Source organism: Tachyglossus aculeatus, assembly GCF_015852505.1.
Source record: "Tachyglossus aculeatus isolate mTacAcu1 chromosome 12 unlocalized genomic scaffold, mTacAcu1.pri SUPER_6_unloc_3, whole genome shotgun sequence".
Lineage (NCBI taxonomy): Eukaryota > Metazoa > Chordata > Mammalia > Monotremata > Tachyglossidae > Tachyglossus > Tachyglossus aculeatus.
The window spans coordinates 3068601-3088432 of NW_024044830.1; the positions used below are offsets into that span (position 1 = coordinate 3068601).

Sequence of the window (19832 nt, forward strand, 5' to 3'; positions counted from 1 at the left end):
GGATGGATGGATGGGTGGAATGTCTGCTGTGTGACCTTAGTCAAGGCACTTCGCTTCTCTGTGCCTGTTATCTCATCTGTAAAATAGGAACTGAGACTGTGAGCACCATGTGGGATAGGGACTGTTTAAACCCTGATTAGCTTGTAGCTGCCCTGACAATTGGTACTGTGCCTGGCACATAATAAGCGCTTACCAAATACCACTATTATTATTATTTTGGATGGATATATGCCTGCGTAAATTGAAGGATGGATGGATGGATGGATAGATGGATGGATGGATGGATGGATGGATGGATGGATGGAAGCAGCGTGGCTCAGTGGCAAAAGCACGGGCTTGGGAGTCAGAGGTCATCGGTTCTAATCCCAGCTCCGCCATATGTCTACTGTGTGACCTTGATCAAGTCACTTAAATTCTCTGAACTTCGGTTACCTCATCTGTAAAACGGGATTAAAAGCTGTGAGCCCCACGTGGGACAAACCGATCACCTGTATTCCCCCCAGCGCTTAGAACAGTGCTTCAAATACAGTAAGCGCTTAACAAATGCCATCATTACTATTTTTATTATGGGTGGATGGATAGATGGATCGATGGATGGATGGATTGATGGATGGATGGATGGATGGATGGATGACTGAATGGATGGATGGGTGAACAGACAGACAGATGGACGGATGAATGGTCGGATGGATGGATGGATGGATGAACGAATGGATTCGAGGCAAATATTTGATCAGTCAAATTCATTCATTCATTCATATTTATTGAGCTCTTACTGTGAGCAGAGCAAGTATGTCTCTGAAAAAGGAACCAGAGGCCTCTTAAAAGCAGGATATGTCATGCCCTATTAATGTCCCGGGTTCCATGGACGTGGACTAAGGGCTTGGAAAGTACAATTCCAATACAGGTAATCCCTGTCGACAACGGGCTCACAGTCTCGAAGGGGGAGACTGAAAGCCCGTTGTTGGGTAGGGGCCATCTCTATATGTTGCCGACTTGTACTTTCCAAGCGCTTAGTACAGTGCTCTGCACACAGTAAGTGCTCAATAAATGCGATTGAACGAGTGGATGAATGAATGACAGGCATCAAAACAAGTAAACAGGCATTCAAATGTGGGGAACAGTTTCCATGATTGCGTCCCTTGTCACCCTCCGATTTTCTGATTTTCATAACCACCAAGAGTGATCTTAAAAGCCATAGAATTGCTGTTATTTTCAGTAGTAGTATCAACGTTATCATTATTGACTTTACTAAGAACTTACTTGCAAAAGACTGCCAAGTGCTGGAGTAGAAACAAACTAATCAGGTGAGACAGGTTTCCTGAGCCACAGGGGCTCAGATTGTAAGAGAAAGAGGGAGCTCATATTGAATCCCTATTTTACAGAGACCCAAAGAGGTTACGTGGCTAGACCAAGGTCATTTAGCAGGCCGGGGGCATAACCGGGCAGACATTTCAAGTCTCACGACTCCCAGACTCCCAGCCACATGCTCATTCTACTAAGCCATGGTGCCGCCCAAACAATCACGTGGCATTCATTCATTAATTCATTCAATAATATTTATTGAGTGTTTACTGTGTGCACAGAACTGTATTAAGCGCTTGGAGAGTACAATTCAGAATAAAGAGAGACAATCCCTTCCCACACCGGGCTTACAGTCACACACGGCTTATCAACATCTGTCCCAGACATCGACAAATCCTTAGACGCTGGAATTTCTCTTTGGGCAGCTCTTCATATGGCTATCCCCACGGCCGGAACGTTAATGAGGAATGGGATAGTCAGCAAAAGGAAACATATTTTGTCGCTTACAGGAGGGAGGAGGAATCTCCCCTTTAGGACTTTCCCCAAGGAGGCCTTCATGTTCCTGTTCCTCAGGCTGTAGAAGAAGGGATTCAGGGCGGGAGGCACCGCGGTGTAGAACACAGAAAACAGCAGGTCCCGAGTCGGGGGGAGTCTGAAACGAGCTTGAGATAGTCAACCGCTCCAGTAGAGAGGAAGACGGTGACGACGGCGAGGTGAGGCAGGCAGGTGGAGAAAGCTTTGGCCCAGCTCTCAGAGGCCAGAATCTTCAGCACTGCATGGAAGATGCACATGTAGGAGATGATGAGGAAGACGAAGCACATGACACCTAAAGCTACCCCACCGGTGACGCTTACATCGATGCCGACGTGGTCCTCTGAGCAGGAGTTCTTCAGCAGGGAAGGAACGTCACAGTAGAACTGCTGGACGTTGTTGGGCCCACAGAAGCTCAGGGACAAAGTAGAAGCTGCAGGCGAGACCCCAAACAGCATCCCGCTGATGCAGGAGGCGGCCGCCATCCTTCCACAGGCCGGATTGGTCATGATGAGCTCATAACGCAGGGAGTGGCAGATGGAGGCGTAGCGGTCGTAGGACAACGCCGTGAGGATGACTATCTCTAAAGCAGCAAACAGAATCACCAAAAAGACCTGGGCGGCACATCCCAGGAGAGAGATGGATCTAAGATCGGTCAGGGAGATGACGACAGACTTGGGGACTGGGACGGAGATGTAACAGAGGTTGAAGAAGGCCGAAAGTACATGGGGTTGTGGAGGCGCCGGTCGAGGGCAGTGAGGGCGACTATGAGGAGATTCCCCGTCAGGGCCTCCAGGTAGACCAGGAGGAATAAGGTGGCGTAGACCAGCTGCAGCTCCCGGCCTTCCGAGAATCCCAGCAGGAGGGATTCCCTCACCGTGGAGTCGGTCGGCATTCCTGGAAGGCAGCATTTACTTGGAATGGATCACGGAAGAGCCAAATTTACACTCATTTGATGGCATGATTGAAGAATTTGATAGGACACTTCAATTCCTTCATTCAATTGCATTCATTGAGCGCTTACTGTGTACAGAGCACTGTACTTGAGCGCTTGGGAAGTATAAATTGGCAACATATAGAGATGGTCCCTACCCAACAACGGCATCACAGTCTACAAGACTGTGATGCTAGAAGACGCTTGCTGGTGATTCTCTATTGAGAGAAGGCAGTTATTGAATTCAAAATGATCTTTGAGTTCACCATGGAGATATTGAACATTTCTGGGGAATGATGTTTACTCCCTTCACAGGAAGAGGGAAGACTTCAATTTAGAGGTACTGATGTTGGAGGTGAAGGCATAGGACTAAGTCAATCAATTCTATTTACTGAGTACCTACAGGGTTCATGGTATTAGTACTTATGATCACTGTCCCAAAGAACTTCCAATTTATTGGAAACACCAAGCTTTGAACTGTGTAGAAACAGGCTGCTATTGGAATGAAACCAGGCTTCAGAGTCAGAGGATCTGGGCTCCAATCCCAAATTTACCACGTGTCGGCTGCATAGCCATGGGAAAGTGACGTAATTTCTCTACACCTCTGTTTTCTCAGTAGTAAAATGAGGATTCGATACTTGCTTTCCCTCCTACTTAATCTGTGAATCCGTTGTGGGACACGGATTGTGTTCTACTTTATTGTCCTGAATCCACCCCAGCACTTAATATTTTGCTTGGAACGTAATAAGCATTTACTAAATATCAAGAGTATTATTTTTGTTTAAGGAGACTAAAACTAAAATGAATAGTGGATAGGAGAGGTCAGAGAACATAGAGATATGTACATGCCTATTGTGAAATTTTTTCGGGGGTTTTGTAGTTAAATGAGAAGTGCCTTTGTACATAAATTTATCCATTTAGTGGGGGGAGAATGGGCTTTTTAGAAAGAAGGAGCTGGATTTTAATCCTATGCTATCTTCTTGTCTCCTGTGTGACCTGGGGCCAGTCACTTGCCTTCTCTGTGCCTCAGTTACATCATCTTTAAATTGGGGATTACAACAGTGTGCACCCTATGGGGCATGGGCTACATCCAACATGTTTAGTTTGTATCCACCCCACAGCTTAGGACACTACCTGGCATACAATAAGCCCTTAGCGATACCATAAAACAAACAACAATAATGAAGCCTACATATACACCAAACTGATTCCATTTGCTCACATGTCTTCATTGACACTTGTAGCTACACAAACAGAAGCATACCCCATTCATCTAGTCCTTTCCTAAAGCATTGCTCAGACTACATCGTTCCTCTCCTCAAACTCCTCTCACGACAAGTTATGTCTTTTAACAAGCAACAAAATCTCACCGTCTGCTTGAAGGCTCTCCACCCTATGACTGCACTTCAATCAATCAATCGTATTTATTGAGCGCTTTCTGTGTGCAGAGCACTGTATTAAGCGCTTGGGAAGTACAAGTTGGCAACATATAGAGACATTCCCTACCCAACAGTGGGCTCACAGTCTAGAAGGGGGAGACAGAGAACAAAACAAAACATATTAACAAAATAAAATAAATAGAATAGATATGTACAAGTAAAATAAATAAATAAATAGAGTAATAAATATGTACAAACATATATACATATATACAGGTGCTGTGGGGAAGGGAAGGAGGTAGGACGTGGGGAAGAAGGGGGAACGAGGGGGAGAGGAAGAAGGGTGCTCAGTCTGGGAAGGCCTCCTGGAGGAGGTGAGCTCTCAGTAGGGCCTTGAATGGAAGAAGAGAGCTAGCTTGGCGGATGTTGGGAGGGAGGGCATTCCAGGTCAGGGGGATGACGTGGGCCAGGGGTCAACGGCGGGACAGGTGAGAATGAGGCACGGTGAGGAGATTAGCGGGAGAGGAGCGGAGGGTGTGGGCTGGGCTGTAGAAGGAGAGAAGGGAGGTGAGGTAGGAGGGGGCGAGGTGATGGACAGCCTTGAAGCCGAGGGTGAGGAGTTTTTTTCTGATGCGTAAATTGATTGGTAGCCACTGGAAACTTTTGAGGAGTGGAGTAGCATGCCCAGACCGTTTCTGGACAAAGACGATCCGGGCAGCGGCGTGAAGTATGGATTGAAGTGGGGTGAGACAGGAGGATGGGAGATCGGAGAGGAGGCTGATGCAGTATTCCAGACGGGATAGGATGAGAGCTTCGACGAGCAGGGTAGCGGTTTGGATGGAGAGGAAAGGGCGGATCTTGGCGATGTTGCGGATGTGAGACCGGCAAGTTTTGGTGACGGATTGGATGTGAGGGGTGAACGAGAGAGGGGAGTTGACGATTACACCATGGTTGTGGGATTGTGAGATGGGAAGAATGGTAGTGCCATCAACAGTGATGGGAAAGTCAGGGAGAGGGCAGGGTTTGGGAGGGAAGACAAGGAGTTCAGTGTTAGACATGTTGAGTTTTAGATGGCGGGCAGACATCCAGATGTAGATGTCCTGAAGGCAGAAGGAGATGCGAGCCTGGAGGGAGGGAGAGAGAGCAGGGGCAGAGACGTAGATTTGGGTGTCATCAGTGTAGAGATGATAGTTGAAGCCGTGGGAGCGAATGAATTCCCCAAGGGAGTGAGTGTAGATCGAGAACAGAAGGGGACCAAGAACTGACCCTTGAGGAACCCCTACATTAAGGGGATGCGAGGGGGAGGAGGAGCCTGCAAAAGAGACTGAGAATGAACAGCCGGAGAGATAAGAGGAGAACCAGGAGAGGACAGAGTCTGTGAAGCCAAAGTTGGACAGTGTGTTGAGGAGAAGGGGGTGGTCCACAGTGTCGAAGGCAGCTGAAAGGTCGCGGAGGGTTAGGATAGCGTATGAGCTGTTGGATATGTCAAGAAGGAGGTCATTGGTGACCTTTGAGAGTTTCCGTGGAATGTAGGGGATGGAAACCAGACTGGAGGGGGTCGAGGAGAGTGCTTATTATGTGCAGAGCATGGTACTAAGTGCTTTGGAGAGTACAATACAACAAAGTTGGTCGACATGTTCCCTGCCCACATGGGTTTTACAATCTACAGGGGTACCTTGCATTTCTGCCATGTGGGATCAAGGAAAGATCTCTAAATCCTGAACATGAAGAAGGGGCTTCTCAACCACAGCAGCACAGAAAGGCAAACCTTCCCTTTCGGGACTCTGTCTTTAGACCCGAAGGATGGCAGTAAATCTGGACAAATCCTTGGACAATCCCTCTGAAAACTGCTGCGATCATTGGCACGGAGAAACAGACATTTTATGCCAGAGAGGGACCTGGGAGAGTGTACCTTTTAGGACTCTCCCGTGGGCAGATTTCACATCTTTATTCTTCAGGCTGTAGATGTGGGGTTGGGGGGGGGGGGGCACCACGGTGTAGGTAGAATGCGGACACCAGCAGGTCCAACGTCGAGGGGGAGTCCGAGGGCGGTTTTGGGTAAACGAAAGTCCCGGTAGAGAAAAAAGCAATGACGACAGTGAGGTGAGGCAGACAGGCGGAGAAGGCTTTTGCCCGGCCCTCAGTGGCCGTCATGCTCAACGCTGCCCAGAACATGTGGATGTACCAGACGAATATGAGGACGAAGAAGACAACGGCTAACGTGACAACGTGGTCCTCGGAGAAGGAGATCAGCACAGCGGGGACGTCACAGAAGAACTGGGGGACAACGGTGGACCTGCAGACGGACATGGAGAAGGTCGAAGCTGAAAAAAAGCTGAAATGAAGACCCCAATCAGTCCTCCGCTGAGCCATGAGGCGGCGCCCATCCCGCAGGCCCCTCGGTCCATGATGACGTTGTGGCGGAGTCAGAGGCAGATGGCGGTATGGCTGTGGTGGGAAATCGCCGTGAGGACGAAATACTCAAAACCCACAATCAAAATCCACAGAAAGAGCCGAGCGATGCAGCCTAGGAAGGAGATGGAGTTATTATTGCTTAGGGGGTTGTGGATGGACTTGCGGAGGATGACAGAGGTGAGGCAGAGGTCGTGGCTAGATGAGATAACTGACAGGTGCCTGAGGAAGACGTACATGGAGGTGTGGAGGCGTCGGTCGAGGGCGGTAATGGCGACGATGAGGAGATTCACCGTCAGGGCCGCCAGGTAGACCAGGAGGAACTGCGCAGCGTGGATCAGCTGCAGGTCCCGGGCTTCCGAGAATCCCAGCAGCAGGAATTCTGTCTTCACAGTGACATTGGTCATTTTCAGGAAATTGACACTGACTGCCTTAAGGACATTTAGAAAACAAAAGTAGATTCAAATAGGGGCGAACATAATAGTAATCCAGAGAAAAATGCACAGAGGAGAAAATTTTTGAGTTGGAGGGAAATCTCAGATTTTGGGGGTTTTGTGGTATATGTTAAATTCCTACTACGTACCAGACACTGTATTAAGCACTAGAATAACTACAACCTAATCACCATGGTCATCTCCCTCAGTTTACCTGTCTCTGTTCAGGCCAGCACAGAAACTATTCCTGACTCCTAGGTGTCAAATCCATTTGCAAATATCTGCAAGGATTGTAGTCCCTTAATTCCACTTCATTTGAGAAGCAGCATAGACTAGTGGAAAAAGCTCGGGCCTGGGAATCAGACGATATGGCTTTTAATCCCCGCTCTGCCATTTACCTGCTGTGTGACGTTGGGCAAGTCACGTCACTTCTCTGGGCCTCAGTTACCACATTTGCGAAATGGGCATTCAGTACCTATTCTCCCTCCTATTTAGACTGTGAGGTCCATGGTGGGCTTGATTAACTTGTATCTACCCCAGTACCTAGTACAGTGCTTACCACGTAGTACATTCTTAACAAATACCATTATTATTATTGTTATTATGATTATTATTATTAACTAGTCAAATCCCTTCCTATCCTTTTATGCTTATTCAATAGCTCCTCTACCTTTCATATCTATTCGCCTCGCCTTCTATTCCCCAACACATTCTTTTAATTCGTCCCTGGCCAACTCTGCCTCATTCTCATTACTCCCACTTCTCTCCCCTCTCTCGGGCTGTTCCTCCACCTTAGATATCCCACGCCTTCAAATAATAATTATGGTATGTGCTAAGCACTTTCTATGTGTGAGTCACTGTACTAAGCACTGGGGCGGATACAGGCAAATCGGGTTGGTCTCACGCGGGACTCACAGCCTCAAACTCAATTTTCCATATGAGGTAACTGAAGGCCCAGAGAAGTGAAGTGACTTGTCCAAGGTCACATAGCAGACAGGTAACAGAGCCAGGACCAGGACCCATGATCTTCTGACTCCCCGATTCGAGGTTTATCCACTCCAACATTCTGCTCCTCCTGACAGACCTCAATCCTTCCATGTTCCAATTCCCACACAAGAGCCTGTCACCTCCAAAGACCTTTTCCTAGTTATCTCTCAGACAAACCCATCCACCATCTCTACCCATCAGAAACAGACTGATACTTCTTTTATTAATGTCTGTCAACCCCTTTTTGACTGTAAGCTCGTGAGCAGGGAACAGGCCTGGCAGCTCTGCTCTATTGTATTCTCCCAAGTGCTTAGAACAGTGCTCTGCACCCAGTCAGCGCTCAAAAAATATCATTGATTGATTGATTGATTAGAGTATAAGCCGTTTGTAGGCAGGGAATGTGCCATTACTGGTCTTGTGCTTTCCATAGGCTAACAATTATGACTTCTTCTTTATCCCTAAACCTGTCTCAAACCAGAAGACAACATTAATCAATCAATGATAATTATTGAGCATTTGCAGTGCAGAACACTGTACTAAGCACTTGGGAGAGTACACTACGACATGGTTGGCAGAGAACATCGCTGCCCACATTCAAACAATGAATCAATCAACGGTATTTACTGAGGTCCTACTGTGTGCAGAGCACTGAACTAAGTGGCTGGGAGAATACAATACAACGAATTTGGTATACCAGTTCCCTACCCACATTCAATCAGTCGATAGTATTTATTGAGTGCTTACTGTGTGCAGACCACTGTACTAAGCGCTTGGGAGAAGACAATGAAACAGAATTGGTAGGTTTTTTCCCTACCCATAGTAAGCAATAAGCCTACCTACAGTGAGCTCTCAGTCTAGTGACCAGTTTAACGTATTGGTCTAGAGACCAGTTTAACGTATTTCTATCTCTCACCCTATGCTCAAACCTGCTCCTTTTCCTTACTTTACAATTTGCAAATCAGTAAGATACCTAACTTATTTTATAAGCACTGTAGGTAGAATAGATATATTAATGTATGATATAGATAATATCATAGATCATATAATAGATCATATAATAACAATATTAACAATAATTATGGTAATATCAATAATTATGGTATTTGTTAAGCGTGTACTATGTGTCAAGCATTATACTACGTTCTGGGGTACATACAAGATAAGTCTTTTTTAAAGCCCGTTGATGGGTAGGGACCGTCTCTATATGTTGCCGACTTGTACGTACCAAGCGCTTAGTACAGTTCTCTGCATACAGTAAATGCTCAATAAATACGATTGAATTGAATTTTATGGCCCCAGTCTCAGTCTCAGTTTCCTACTCTATCCTAATCCTCCTCGACCTCTCAGCTGCCTTTGACACTGTGGACCACCCCCTTCTCCTCAACATGTTATCCAATCTTGGTTCTACAGACTTCGTCGTCTCCTGGTTCTCCTCTTATCTCTCCGGCCGTGCATTCTCAGTCTCCTTTGTGGGCTCCTCCTCCCCCTCCCATCCCCTTACCGTAGGGGTTCCTCAAGGGTCAGTTCTTGGTCCCCTTTTGTTCTCTATCTACACTCACTCCTTTGGTAAACTCATTCGCTCCCACGGCATCAACTATCATCTCTACGCTGATGACACCCAAATCTACATCTTCGCCCTTGCTCTATCTCCGTTCCTCCAGGCTCGTATCTCCTCCTGCCTTCAGTACATCTTCATCTGGATGTCTGCCCACCATCTAAAACTCTATATGTCCAAGACTAAAGTCCTTATCTTCCCTCCAAAACGCTGTCCTCTCCCTGACTTTCCCGTCACTGTAGACGGCACCACCATCCTTCCTGTCTCACAAACCCGCAAACCTGGTGTCATCTTCGACTCCGCTCTCTCATTCACCCCACACATCCAATCCGTCACCAAACCCTGCCGGTCTCAACTCCACAACATCGCCAATGTCCTCACCTTCCTTCTCGCCTTTTCCATGCCCACTCTGATCCTCGGAGACTTCAACATCTACATGGACATCCCTGATGACTCCTCTGCCGCCCGCCTTCTGTCTCTCCTTGACGCTGCCAACCTCTTGCTCCACCCCACCTCACCCACTCACCAACTTGGTCATACCCTCGACGTCATCATCTCCTGCCGCTGCACTGTGTCCACCCTCACCAACTCTGAAATCCCTCTCTCTGATCATATTCTTCTCACCTGCTTCCTCACTCACACTCATTTCCCCTGTAAATCCATATTACTCCCTCAAAGAGATCTCCGCTCTCTTGACCCCATCCGTCTTTCTGAGCACCTCACACCCCACCTCGCCTCCCTCTCCTCTCTACCCAGTCTTGATGATCAGATTACTGCTCTCACCTCTACCCTTAATACTCAGCTAGACTCACTCGTTCCCCTTTCCCTTTGCCGCTCCCGTACCACTAACCCACAGCCCTGGATCACTGCCACTGTCCGCCGCCTTCGCTCTTATGCTCGAGCTGCCGAACGCTGCTGGCGAAAGTCTAAACACCATGCCAACCTCGTTCACTTCAGGTTTATCCTTTCCTGCCTTAACTCAGCCCTATCCGCTGCCAGACAAAACTATTTCTCCTCCCTTATTGACACCCATGCCCTTCATCTCCGTCAGCTCTTCCGTACACTCAACTCCTTTCTCAGGTCACCGATTCCTTCCCCTCTTCCTTCCCTTCCCATGGCCCGGAATGCCCTCCATCCGCACATACGCAAAGCTAGCTCTCTTCCTCCCTTCAAAGCCCTACTGAGGGCTCACCTCCTCCAGGGGCTGTCCCAGAGTGAGCCCCCTTTTTCCTCTCCTTCTCACCATCCGCCCCCCCCCCCCGCCCTACCTCCTTCCCCTCCCCACAGCACTTGTATATATTTGTACAAATTTATTACGCTATTTATTTTACAGGCAACCATTGGAGATTTTTGAGGAGGGCAGTGAAATACCCAGAGCGTTTCTGTACAAGATAATACGGGCTTCAGAGTGAAGTATAGAATGAAGTGGGAAGATACAGGAGGATGGGAGATCAGAGAGGAGGCTGATGCAGTAATCCATGTCAGAATAGGATGACAGATTGAACCAGCAAGTTAACGGTTTGGATGGAGAGGAAAGGGAAATCAGTCAATCAATCAATCAACCAATCGCATTTATTGAGCGCTTACTGTGTGCAGAGCACTGTACTAAGCGCTTGGAAAGTACAGGTTGGCAACATATAGAGACAGTCCCTACCCAACAGTGGGCTCACAGTCTAGAAGGGGGAGACAGAGAACAAAAAGAAGCATATTAACAAAATAAAATAAATAGAATGGATATGTAAAAGTAAAATAAATAGATAGAGTAATAAATATGTACAAACTTATATACACATATATATATAGGTGCTGTGGGGAAGGGAAGGAGGTAAGACGGGGGGATGGAGAGGGGGACGAGGGAGAGAGGAAGGAGGGGGGTCAGTCTGGGAAGGCCTCCTGGAGGAGGTGAGCTCTCAGTAGGGTCTTGAAGGGAGGAAGAGAGCTAGCTTGGCAGATGGGCAGAGGGAGGGCATTCCAGGCCAGGGGGACGATGTGGGCCGGGGGTCGACAGCGGGACAGGTGAGAACGAGGCACGGTGAGGAGATTAGCGGCAGAGGAGCGGGGGGTGCGGGGTGGGCTGTAGAAAGAGAGAAGGGAGGTGAGGTAGGAGGGGGCGAGGTGATGGAGAACCTTGAAGCCGAGGGTGAGGAGTTTCTGCCTGATGCGCAGGTTGATTGGTAGCCATTGGAGATTTTTGAGGACTGAGGACTGGGTAATCAATCAATCAATCAATCAATCGTATTTAATTTAATTTAACTTAAGCCCTGATGGATTTAATTTTATTAATGAAGTTCTTCCTTCCCTCACCCCCAACGATCTGGCCTCCTACTTCATTAATAAAATTAAATCCATCAGGTCCGACCTCCCAAAAGTCACTCCCCCCACTTCTCCAACCCCCCGGCTCTCAACACTCTCTACTCTCCCATCTTTCCCAGCAGTATCCTTAGAGGAGCTCTCCTCCCTCCTCTCAAGTGCTACCCCGGGCACCTGTGCCTCTGACCCCATTCCCTCTCATCTCATGAAATCTCTCGCTCCGTCCCTTCTCCCCTCATTAACTTCCATCCTCAACCGCTCACTCTCCACTGGTTCCTTCCCCCCTGCCTTCAAACATGCCCATGTCTTTCCCATCCTAAAAAAACCCTCTCTTGACCCCACTTCACCTTCTAGTTATCGCCCCATCTCCCTCCTACCATTCCTTTCCAAACTCCTTGAACGAGTTGTCTACACGCGCTGCCGCGAATTCCTCAACACTAACTCTGTCCTCGACCTCCTCCAGTCTGGCTACCTTCCCCTACATTCCACGGAAACTGCGCTCTCAAAGGTCACCAATGACCTCCTGCTTGCCAAATCCAAGGGCTCCTACTCTATCCTTATCTTCCTCGACCTCACAGCTGCCTTCGACACTGTGGACCACCCCCTTCTCCTAAACACGCTATCCAACCTTGTCTTCACAGACTTCATACTCTCCTGGTTCTCCCATAACCTCTCCGGTCATTCATTCTCAGTCTCTTTTGCAGGCTCCTCCTCCCCCTCCCATCCCCTTACTGTGGGGGTTCCCCAAGGTTCAGTTCTTGGTCCCCTTCTGTTCTCGATCTACACTCACTCCCTTGGTGACCTCATTCGCTCCCACGGCTTCAACTATCATCTCTATGCTGATGACACCCAGATCTACATCTCTGCCCCTGCTCTCTCCCCCTCTCTCCAGGCTCGCATCTCCTCCTGCCTTCAGGACATCTCCATCTGGATTTCTGCCTGCCACCTAAAGCTCAACATGTCGAAGACTGAACTCCTTGTCTTCCCTCCCAAATCTTTCCCTCTCCCTGACTTTCCCATCACTGTTGACGGCACTACCATCCTTCCCGTCTCAAAAGCCCGCAACTTTGGTGTCATCCTCGACTCCGCTCTCTCATTCACCCCTCACATCCAAGCTGTCACCAAAACCTGCTGGTCTCTGCTCCGCAACATTGCCAAGATCCGCCCTTTCCTCTCCATCCAAACCGCTACCCAGCTCGTTCAAGCTCTCATCCTATCCTGTCTGGACTACTGCATCAGCCTTCTCTCTGATCTCACATCCTCGTGTCTCTCCCCACTTCAATCCATACTTCATGTTGCTGTCCGGATTGTCTTTGTCTAGAAATGCTCTGGGCATGTTACTCCACTCCTCAAAAATCTCCAGTGGCTACCAATCAATCTGCGCATCAGGCAGAAACTCCTCACCCTCGGCTTCAAGGTTCTCCATCACCTCGCCCCCTCCTACCTCACCTCCCTTCTCTCCTTCTACAGCCCACCCCGCACCCTCCGCTCCTCTGCCGCTAATCTCCTCACCGTGCCTCGTTCTCACCTGTCCCGCTGTCGACCCCCGGCCCACATCGTCCCCCTGGCCTGGAATGCCCTCCCTCTGCCCATCTGCCAAGCTAGCTCTCTTCCTCCCTTCAAGACCCTACTGAGAGCTCACCTCCTCCAGGAGGCCTTCCCAGACTGACCCCCCTCCTTCCTCTCTCCCTCGTCCCCCTCTCCATCCCCCCGTCTTACCTCCTTCCCTTCCCCACAGCACCTATATATATATGTGTATATAAGTTTGTACATATTTATTACTCTATTTATTTATTTTACTTTTACATATCCATTCTATTTATTTTATTTTGTTAATATGTTTGTTTTTGTTCTCTGTCTCCCCCTTCTAGACTGTGAGCCCACTGTTGGGTAGGGACTGTCTCTATATGTTGCCAACCTGTACTTTCCAAGCGCTTAGTACAGTGCTCTGCACACAGTAAGCGCTCAATAAATGCGATTGGTTGATTGATTGATTGACTGATTTCCCTTTCCTCTCCATCCAAACCGTTAACTTGCTGGTTCAATCTGTCATCCTATTCTGACATGGATTACTGCATCAGCCTCCTCTCTGATCTCCCATCCTCCTGTATCTTCCCACTTCATTCTATACTTCACTCTGAAGCCCATATTATCTTGTACAGAAACGCTCTGGGTATTTCACTGCTCTCCTCAAAAATCTCCAATGGTTGCCTGTAAAATAAATAGCGTAATAAATTTGTACAAATATATACAAGTGCTGTGGGGAGGGGAAGGAGGTAGGGCGGGGGGGGGCGGATGGTGAGAAGGAGAGGAAAAAGGGGGCTCACTCTGGGACAACCCCTGGAGGAGGTGAGCCCTCAGTAGGGCTTTGAAGGGAGGAAGAGAGCTAGCTTTGCGTATGTGCGGATGGAGGGCATTCCGGGCCATGGGAAGGACTTGGACCGGGGGTCAACAGCGGGACAGGCGAGAACGAGGCACACTGAGGAGGTTAGCAGCTGAGGAGTTTAGGGTGTGGGAGAAGGAGAGAAGGGAGGTGAGGTAGGAGCGGGCGAGGTGATGGAGAGCCTTGAAGCCGAGAGTTAGGAGTTTTTGCTTGATTCGTAGGTTGACAGGCAACCACTGGAGAGTTTTCCAAGAGGGGAGTGACATGCCCAGAGCGTTTCTGTTTGTTTTGTTATCTGTCTCCCCATTCTAGACTGTGAGCCCGTTGTTGGGTAGGGACTGTCTCTATGTGTTGCCTATTCGTACTTCCCAAGCACTTAGTACATTGCTCTGCACATACTAAGCGCTCAATAAATGCGATTGAATGAATGAATGAATATGAGGGAGAACGGATGTTGAATACCCATTTTGCTCCTATTGTATGCAAAGCACTGGGATAGGTACGTTGGGCACAGTCTCTGGTATGCCTGAGGCTAACAGTCCAAGAGAGACGGAGAGCAAAAATGGAATCCTTGCCCTCGAGGATTTTACAATATGATGGACTATTGGATCTCTCCCCACAGTGTATGAAGGAAACCAAGATTCCAGGAAACTTATGAGTTATGACACTGGGAATAATAATAACAATAGTATTACTGTGGACCAAGAACTGATCTAAGCTCTGCGGTATATGCAAATCAATCAGGTTGGACACAGTCCCTGTCCCACATGGAGCTCACACTCTTAGTCCCCATATTGCAAATAAGGTAACTGAGGTTCAGAGAGGTGAAGTGACCTGCCCAAGTCACACAGCAGACACATGGCAGAGCCGAAATTAGAAGCCAAGTCCTGCTGACTTCCAGGTTCGTGCTCTATGCACTAGGCCATGATGCTTGCTGAAAGCTACGATGCTTGAATGAAAGCTACAGATCGATTGATCAATCAACGATATCTGGTGAGCATTTACCGGATACTAGGCACTGTATTAAGCACTTTGCAGTTGAGGAAACTGGAGCACAGAGATATTAAGTGGTTTTTCCGAGATCACACAGAAGGGCAGTGGAGGAGATGGGGGTATTCTGATTCCCAGAACCTGGCTCTTTCCACTGACAACTCATTGGTGGCTGTTCCCTTCACTCACAAGGATCCACGCCCTCTCACCTGGCCCTAAAGAGGGTACTAGCTGGAATCGTCATCTCTCCTCAGGGAAGTAACATGAAAGAATAATAGAAATTCTAACTTTTATCCTCCTATTCTGGGCTTACATTGAAATTTCCCTTCCCTGCCCTACACCTTTCCCTGTTCCTCTCCAGAGTCACATGGCCTGTTCTGCGCTGGGGTGCACCGACCTCTGCTTAGAGGGAGGCTCACTTCATCTTATCGGTCCTGGTTGCTGGTGGGGGTGACAAGAAGCACTGGGTAGGGGGTGGTAGCTGTCAGAATCCTCCCTCTCCCTATCAGCTCTCCAGATGCCTGCGCCGTCCCCTCAGAAGATGGCCGGGTTATTTCCCCGTGGGACGACGGGCCCGGGGCTCCGCTGAGACGGCTGACCATCCGGGAATCTTGGAAGGCCGGGATCGTGGGCTCTTAGTGGTCCCGGGCCCCACAACCTAAATGACTGCCCAGTCCCACGTGGTTCCCACTCTGGTACTCCACCCTAGAAAAACCTCAACGGACTTGTCATTCTTTTTCCATGATGAACAATAGCTTTATGTTTCAACTCTGGGATTGGAGCTATTTCGTGGTAGGGGGAATAGGCACCCTAGCCCATTTGGTTAGTCATGGTTAAATGCAATATACAGATCGACTTGGTAAAAAAAAAAAAGAAAAGGACACCAAGATCGTATTCCAGTCCTGCCACTGAATGGGTGTATGTCACAAGCACCTGTAACATTTTTGAACAATGTAATCTCCTTGTTTGCAAAGAATGTGTCTTGGACTCCTGTTGTACTTCAATTTGATTGACTGATTTATTGAAGTAATACTTAAATATTGAAGTGTATTGTGCAATAAATAATAATAGTAACAACAGTAAAATTAGGAAGATAAATAATAATGGTGTTTATTGAGTGACATCTGAGAGCATTAGTGATTGGAAAAATTCAACCTGTACCCCTGCCCCTGGCTTTTGGGCCAGATATGAGGATCAGAAGTAAGCCTAAAACACCCTTCTGCAGCTACCTCTTCCATTTTATGAAATTGTTTGTTAAACACTTACCATGTACCAGGCACTGTATTAACCACTGGCGTAGATACAAGGTAATCAGGTTGGACACAGTCCATGTCCCACAAGGGGCCCACAGAATACCTCATTTTACAGGTGAACTGAGGCCCAGAAAAGTGACATGACTTGCCCAAGGCCACACAGCAGACAAGGGGCAGAGCGAGGATTAGAACCCAGGTCTTTCTGACTCTCAGGCCCGTGCACTTCCCTCTGCTGATGGTGAATAAAGGGGGTGAATCGAAGTGCAGACATCCATCCCCAGATACGGGAGCTAGATTTAAATACCACACAAGAACAGCTAGTAAAAACTCTTCTACCTAACTATTCAAAGACATTGATAATAGGCAGCGTGCATCCAGGAAAAGTCTCTAATAACAAATACCACAGATCGTTGCAGGCTGCCCAAGTCTGTCTAGAGTCAGTCCTTGGGGAGAGAAATAACAGAGTCAGAGCCTGAAGTGAAATTTTCTATCTCCGTTGAAAAGACTCCCAACCAGGACTCTCCCCATCGCCATCTTCACCGCTATTCCTCATGCTGTACATGAGGGGGTTCAGGGTCTAGGGCACCACGGTACACGGCAACACGGACACCTACAGGTCCAGCTGAAAGGAGGAGCTGGAAGTCGTTTTTAAGTGGGAGAAGGCGGCCGTGAAGAAAAAAAACGGTGATGACGACGATGTGGAGCAGGCAGGTGGAGAAGGCCCTCGGAGGCCGGCATCCTCAGCACGGCCCAGAAAATGCGCGCGTACGAGACCACGATGGAGACGAAGCAGAAAAACACTTAAATAGGCACCAGTGGCTAGAACCACCTTGAAGGCAGCATACGTTATAGAGCAGGAGAGTTTTATTACCGGCGGGACGTCACAGAAAAACTGTGTGATCACATGGGATCTGCAGAAAGCCAGGGAAAACGTCGCAGCTGAAACGACGACTCCTAACATTCGCCCAGTAAGCCAGGACCCGACTGCCATCTCAAGGCAGGTCCTGTGGTTCATAATGACCTCGTAATATAGAGCACTGCAAATGGCCATGTATCGGTCGTAGGACATCACCGTGAACATGGAGAACTCTGTGCCTGCAAAAAGAATCACGAAGAAGACCTGGAAAACATCCTATGAAGGAGATTTCTCTATGGTCGATCAGGGATTTAAGGAAGGATTTGGGGACGGTGACGGAGATGTAGAAGAGGTCAAGGACGGACAGGTTCCTCAGGACGAAGTACATGGGGGTGTGGAGGCCCCTGTCGAAGGTGGTGACGGCGATGATGAGGAGATTCCCCGTCAGTGCCGCCAGGTAGACCAGGAGGAACAATGCAGCGTGGACAAGCTGCAGCTCCCGGACCTCTGAGAATACCAGGAGCAGGAATCTCCTCACCGCCATGAGGTTGACCATTTCCCAAGGATTGAAGACCACCTACAAAAACAAAAAGGAGGAAGCTATTTCAGAGCCTCAGCAGACAATGACAGTCAGATCAATCCATCAGTGTTTTTATTGAGCACCTACGTTGTGCAGAGTACTATACTAAGCAATTGGGAGAGTGCAATATAGCAAAATTGGCAGACATATTTGCTTTAGACGAGGAGTTTACATACATTGAAATAAATTTAAAGTATGTACATAAGTGCTTTGGGGAAGAGAGTGGGGAGAATAAAAACTGCATACCCAAGTGCAAGGGAAAGGCAGAAGGGAGAGGAAGTAGGGAAAATTAGGGCTCAGTCAGGGAAGGCCTCTTGGAGGAGATGTAATTTTAAGAAGTCTCTGAAATTGGAAAGAGTGATGGTTTGTCAGAGAGCACAGCGAGGCCTAGTGGAAAGAGAAATGGCCTGAGAGTCAGAAGGACCTGGGTTCCAGTCCTGGCTCTGACTGTTGCCTGCTGTTTGACCTTGTGCAAGTCGCTTCACTTCCCTGTGCCTCAGTTCCCTCATCTGTAAAATGGGGATTAAGCCCATGAGCCCCATGTGGAATAGGGACTGTATTCGACCTGATAACTTTGCATCTACCCTAGCGCTTAGAAACGTGATATCAAATGCAATCATTATTATTATTATTTATTATTATTGTATGAAGAGGGAGGGAGTTACAGGACAGGGAAAGGGTATGGGCTGGTGTTCAGTAGCTGGATAGATGAGACCAAAATACAGTGAGTAGGTTGGTTTTAGACGAGCTTCATCGTTCAGGCAGAAGGGAACCCAAATCAATCAATCGATCAAATATGTTGAGCACTTACTATGTGCACAGCTCTCTGCTGAACGCAACCAAAGAAATGATTTCTCACCAGATGTAGCCTCCTGCTTCATGGCAAATCTCGTGTAAGAGAGCCTTTTATCTTCCATGTGAGCTTAACCCTCATCTAGTTAAGCTCACATGACCCTCCCCCCTTCAAGGCCCTACTGAGAGCTCACCTCCTCCAGGAGGCCTTCCCAGACTGAGCCCCTTCCTTCCTCTCCCCCTCGTCCCCCTCTCCGTCCCCCCATCTTACCTCCTTCCCTTCCCCACAGCACCTGTATATATGTATATATGTTTGTACATATTTATTGCTCTATTTATTTATCTATTTATTTTACTTATACACAGCTATTCTATTTATTTTATTTTGTTAGTATGTTTGGTTTTGTTCTCTGTCTCCCCCTTTCAGACTGTGAGCCCACTATTGGCTAGGGACTGTCTCTATATGTTGCCAACTTGTACTTCCCAAGCGCTTAGTACAGTACTCTGCACACAGTAAGCGCTCAATAAATATGATTGATGATGATGATCTAGTTGTCAGTGACTGCCCTCTCAATGGACCGTGTCTAATAAATTGTTCTCTTCCTCAGAACTGAGTACAGTGCTCTTCAGATAGCAGGTGCTTAGTAAACACTTCTGAGACGCAGACATTACCAGCTCTGACCATGGTTCCCCACTCCTCTGGAACCTGCAGTAGTTGTCCGTCCACCTCTGCGTCATACAGAACTTCCTCACCATCATCGTTAAAGCTCACAGTCATCTCGCTCCCTCCTATTTTACCTCACTACTCTCCTACTACAAGCCAGCCTGCACACTTCGCTCCTCTAATTCTAATCTATTCATCGTACTTCCATTTCCTCTCTTCTGCCAACCACCTCTCGTCCACGTCCTGTCTCTTGCCTGGAATGTCCTCCCTCTTCATATCCGACAGACATTCACTCTCCCCACCTTCAAAGTCTTATTAAAATCACATCTCCTCCAAGAGGCCTTCCCCGACTAAGTCCATATTTCCTCTTTTCCCACTCCTTTCTGTATCACCCTTCACTTGAATTTGCCCCATTTCTTCATCGCTCTCTCGATTCCATGTCACATATGTATAGATCCATAATATAT

At 48.0% G+C, this 19832-nt stretch overlaps 1 protein-coding gene across 1 annotated transcript; it reads right to left on the reverse strand.

Annotated features, from left to right (window-relative positions):
* Positions 1-1658: 1658 nt before the first annotated feature.
* Positions 1659-19479, reverse strand: LOC119921570 (olfactory receptor 14A2-like). Its single transcript, XM_038741699.1, has 6 exons — positions 19374-19479; positions 17454-17568; positions 6283-6445; positions 2095-2450; positions 1843-1957; positions 1659-1742 (listed from the first exon to the last, which is right to left on the reverse strand). Exons 1-6 carry the CDS (start codon positions 19477-19479, stop codon positions 1659-1661), a joined length of 939 nt encoding a protein of 312 aa, XP_038597627.1.
* Between the last annotated feature and the right edge of the window lie 353 nt (positions 19480-19832).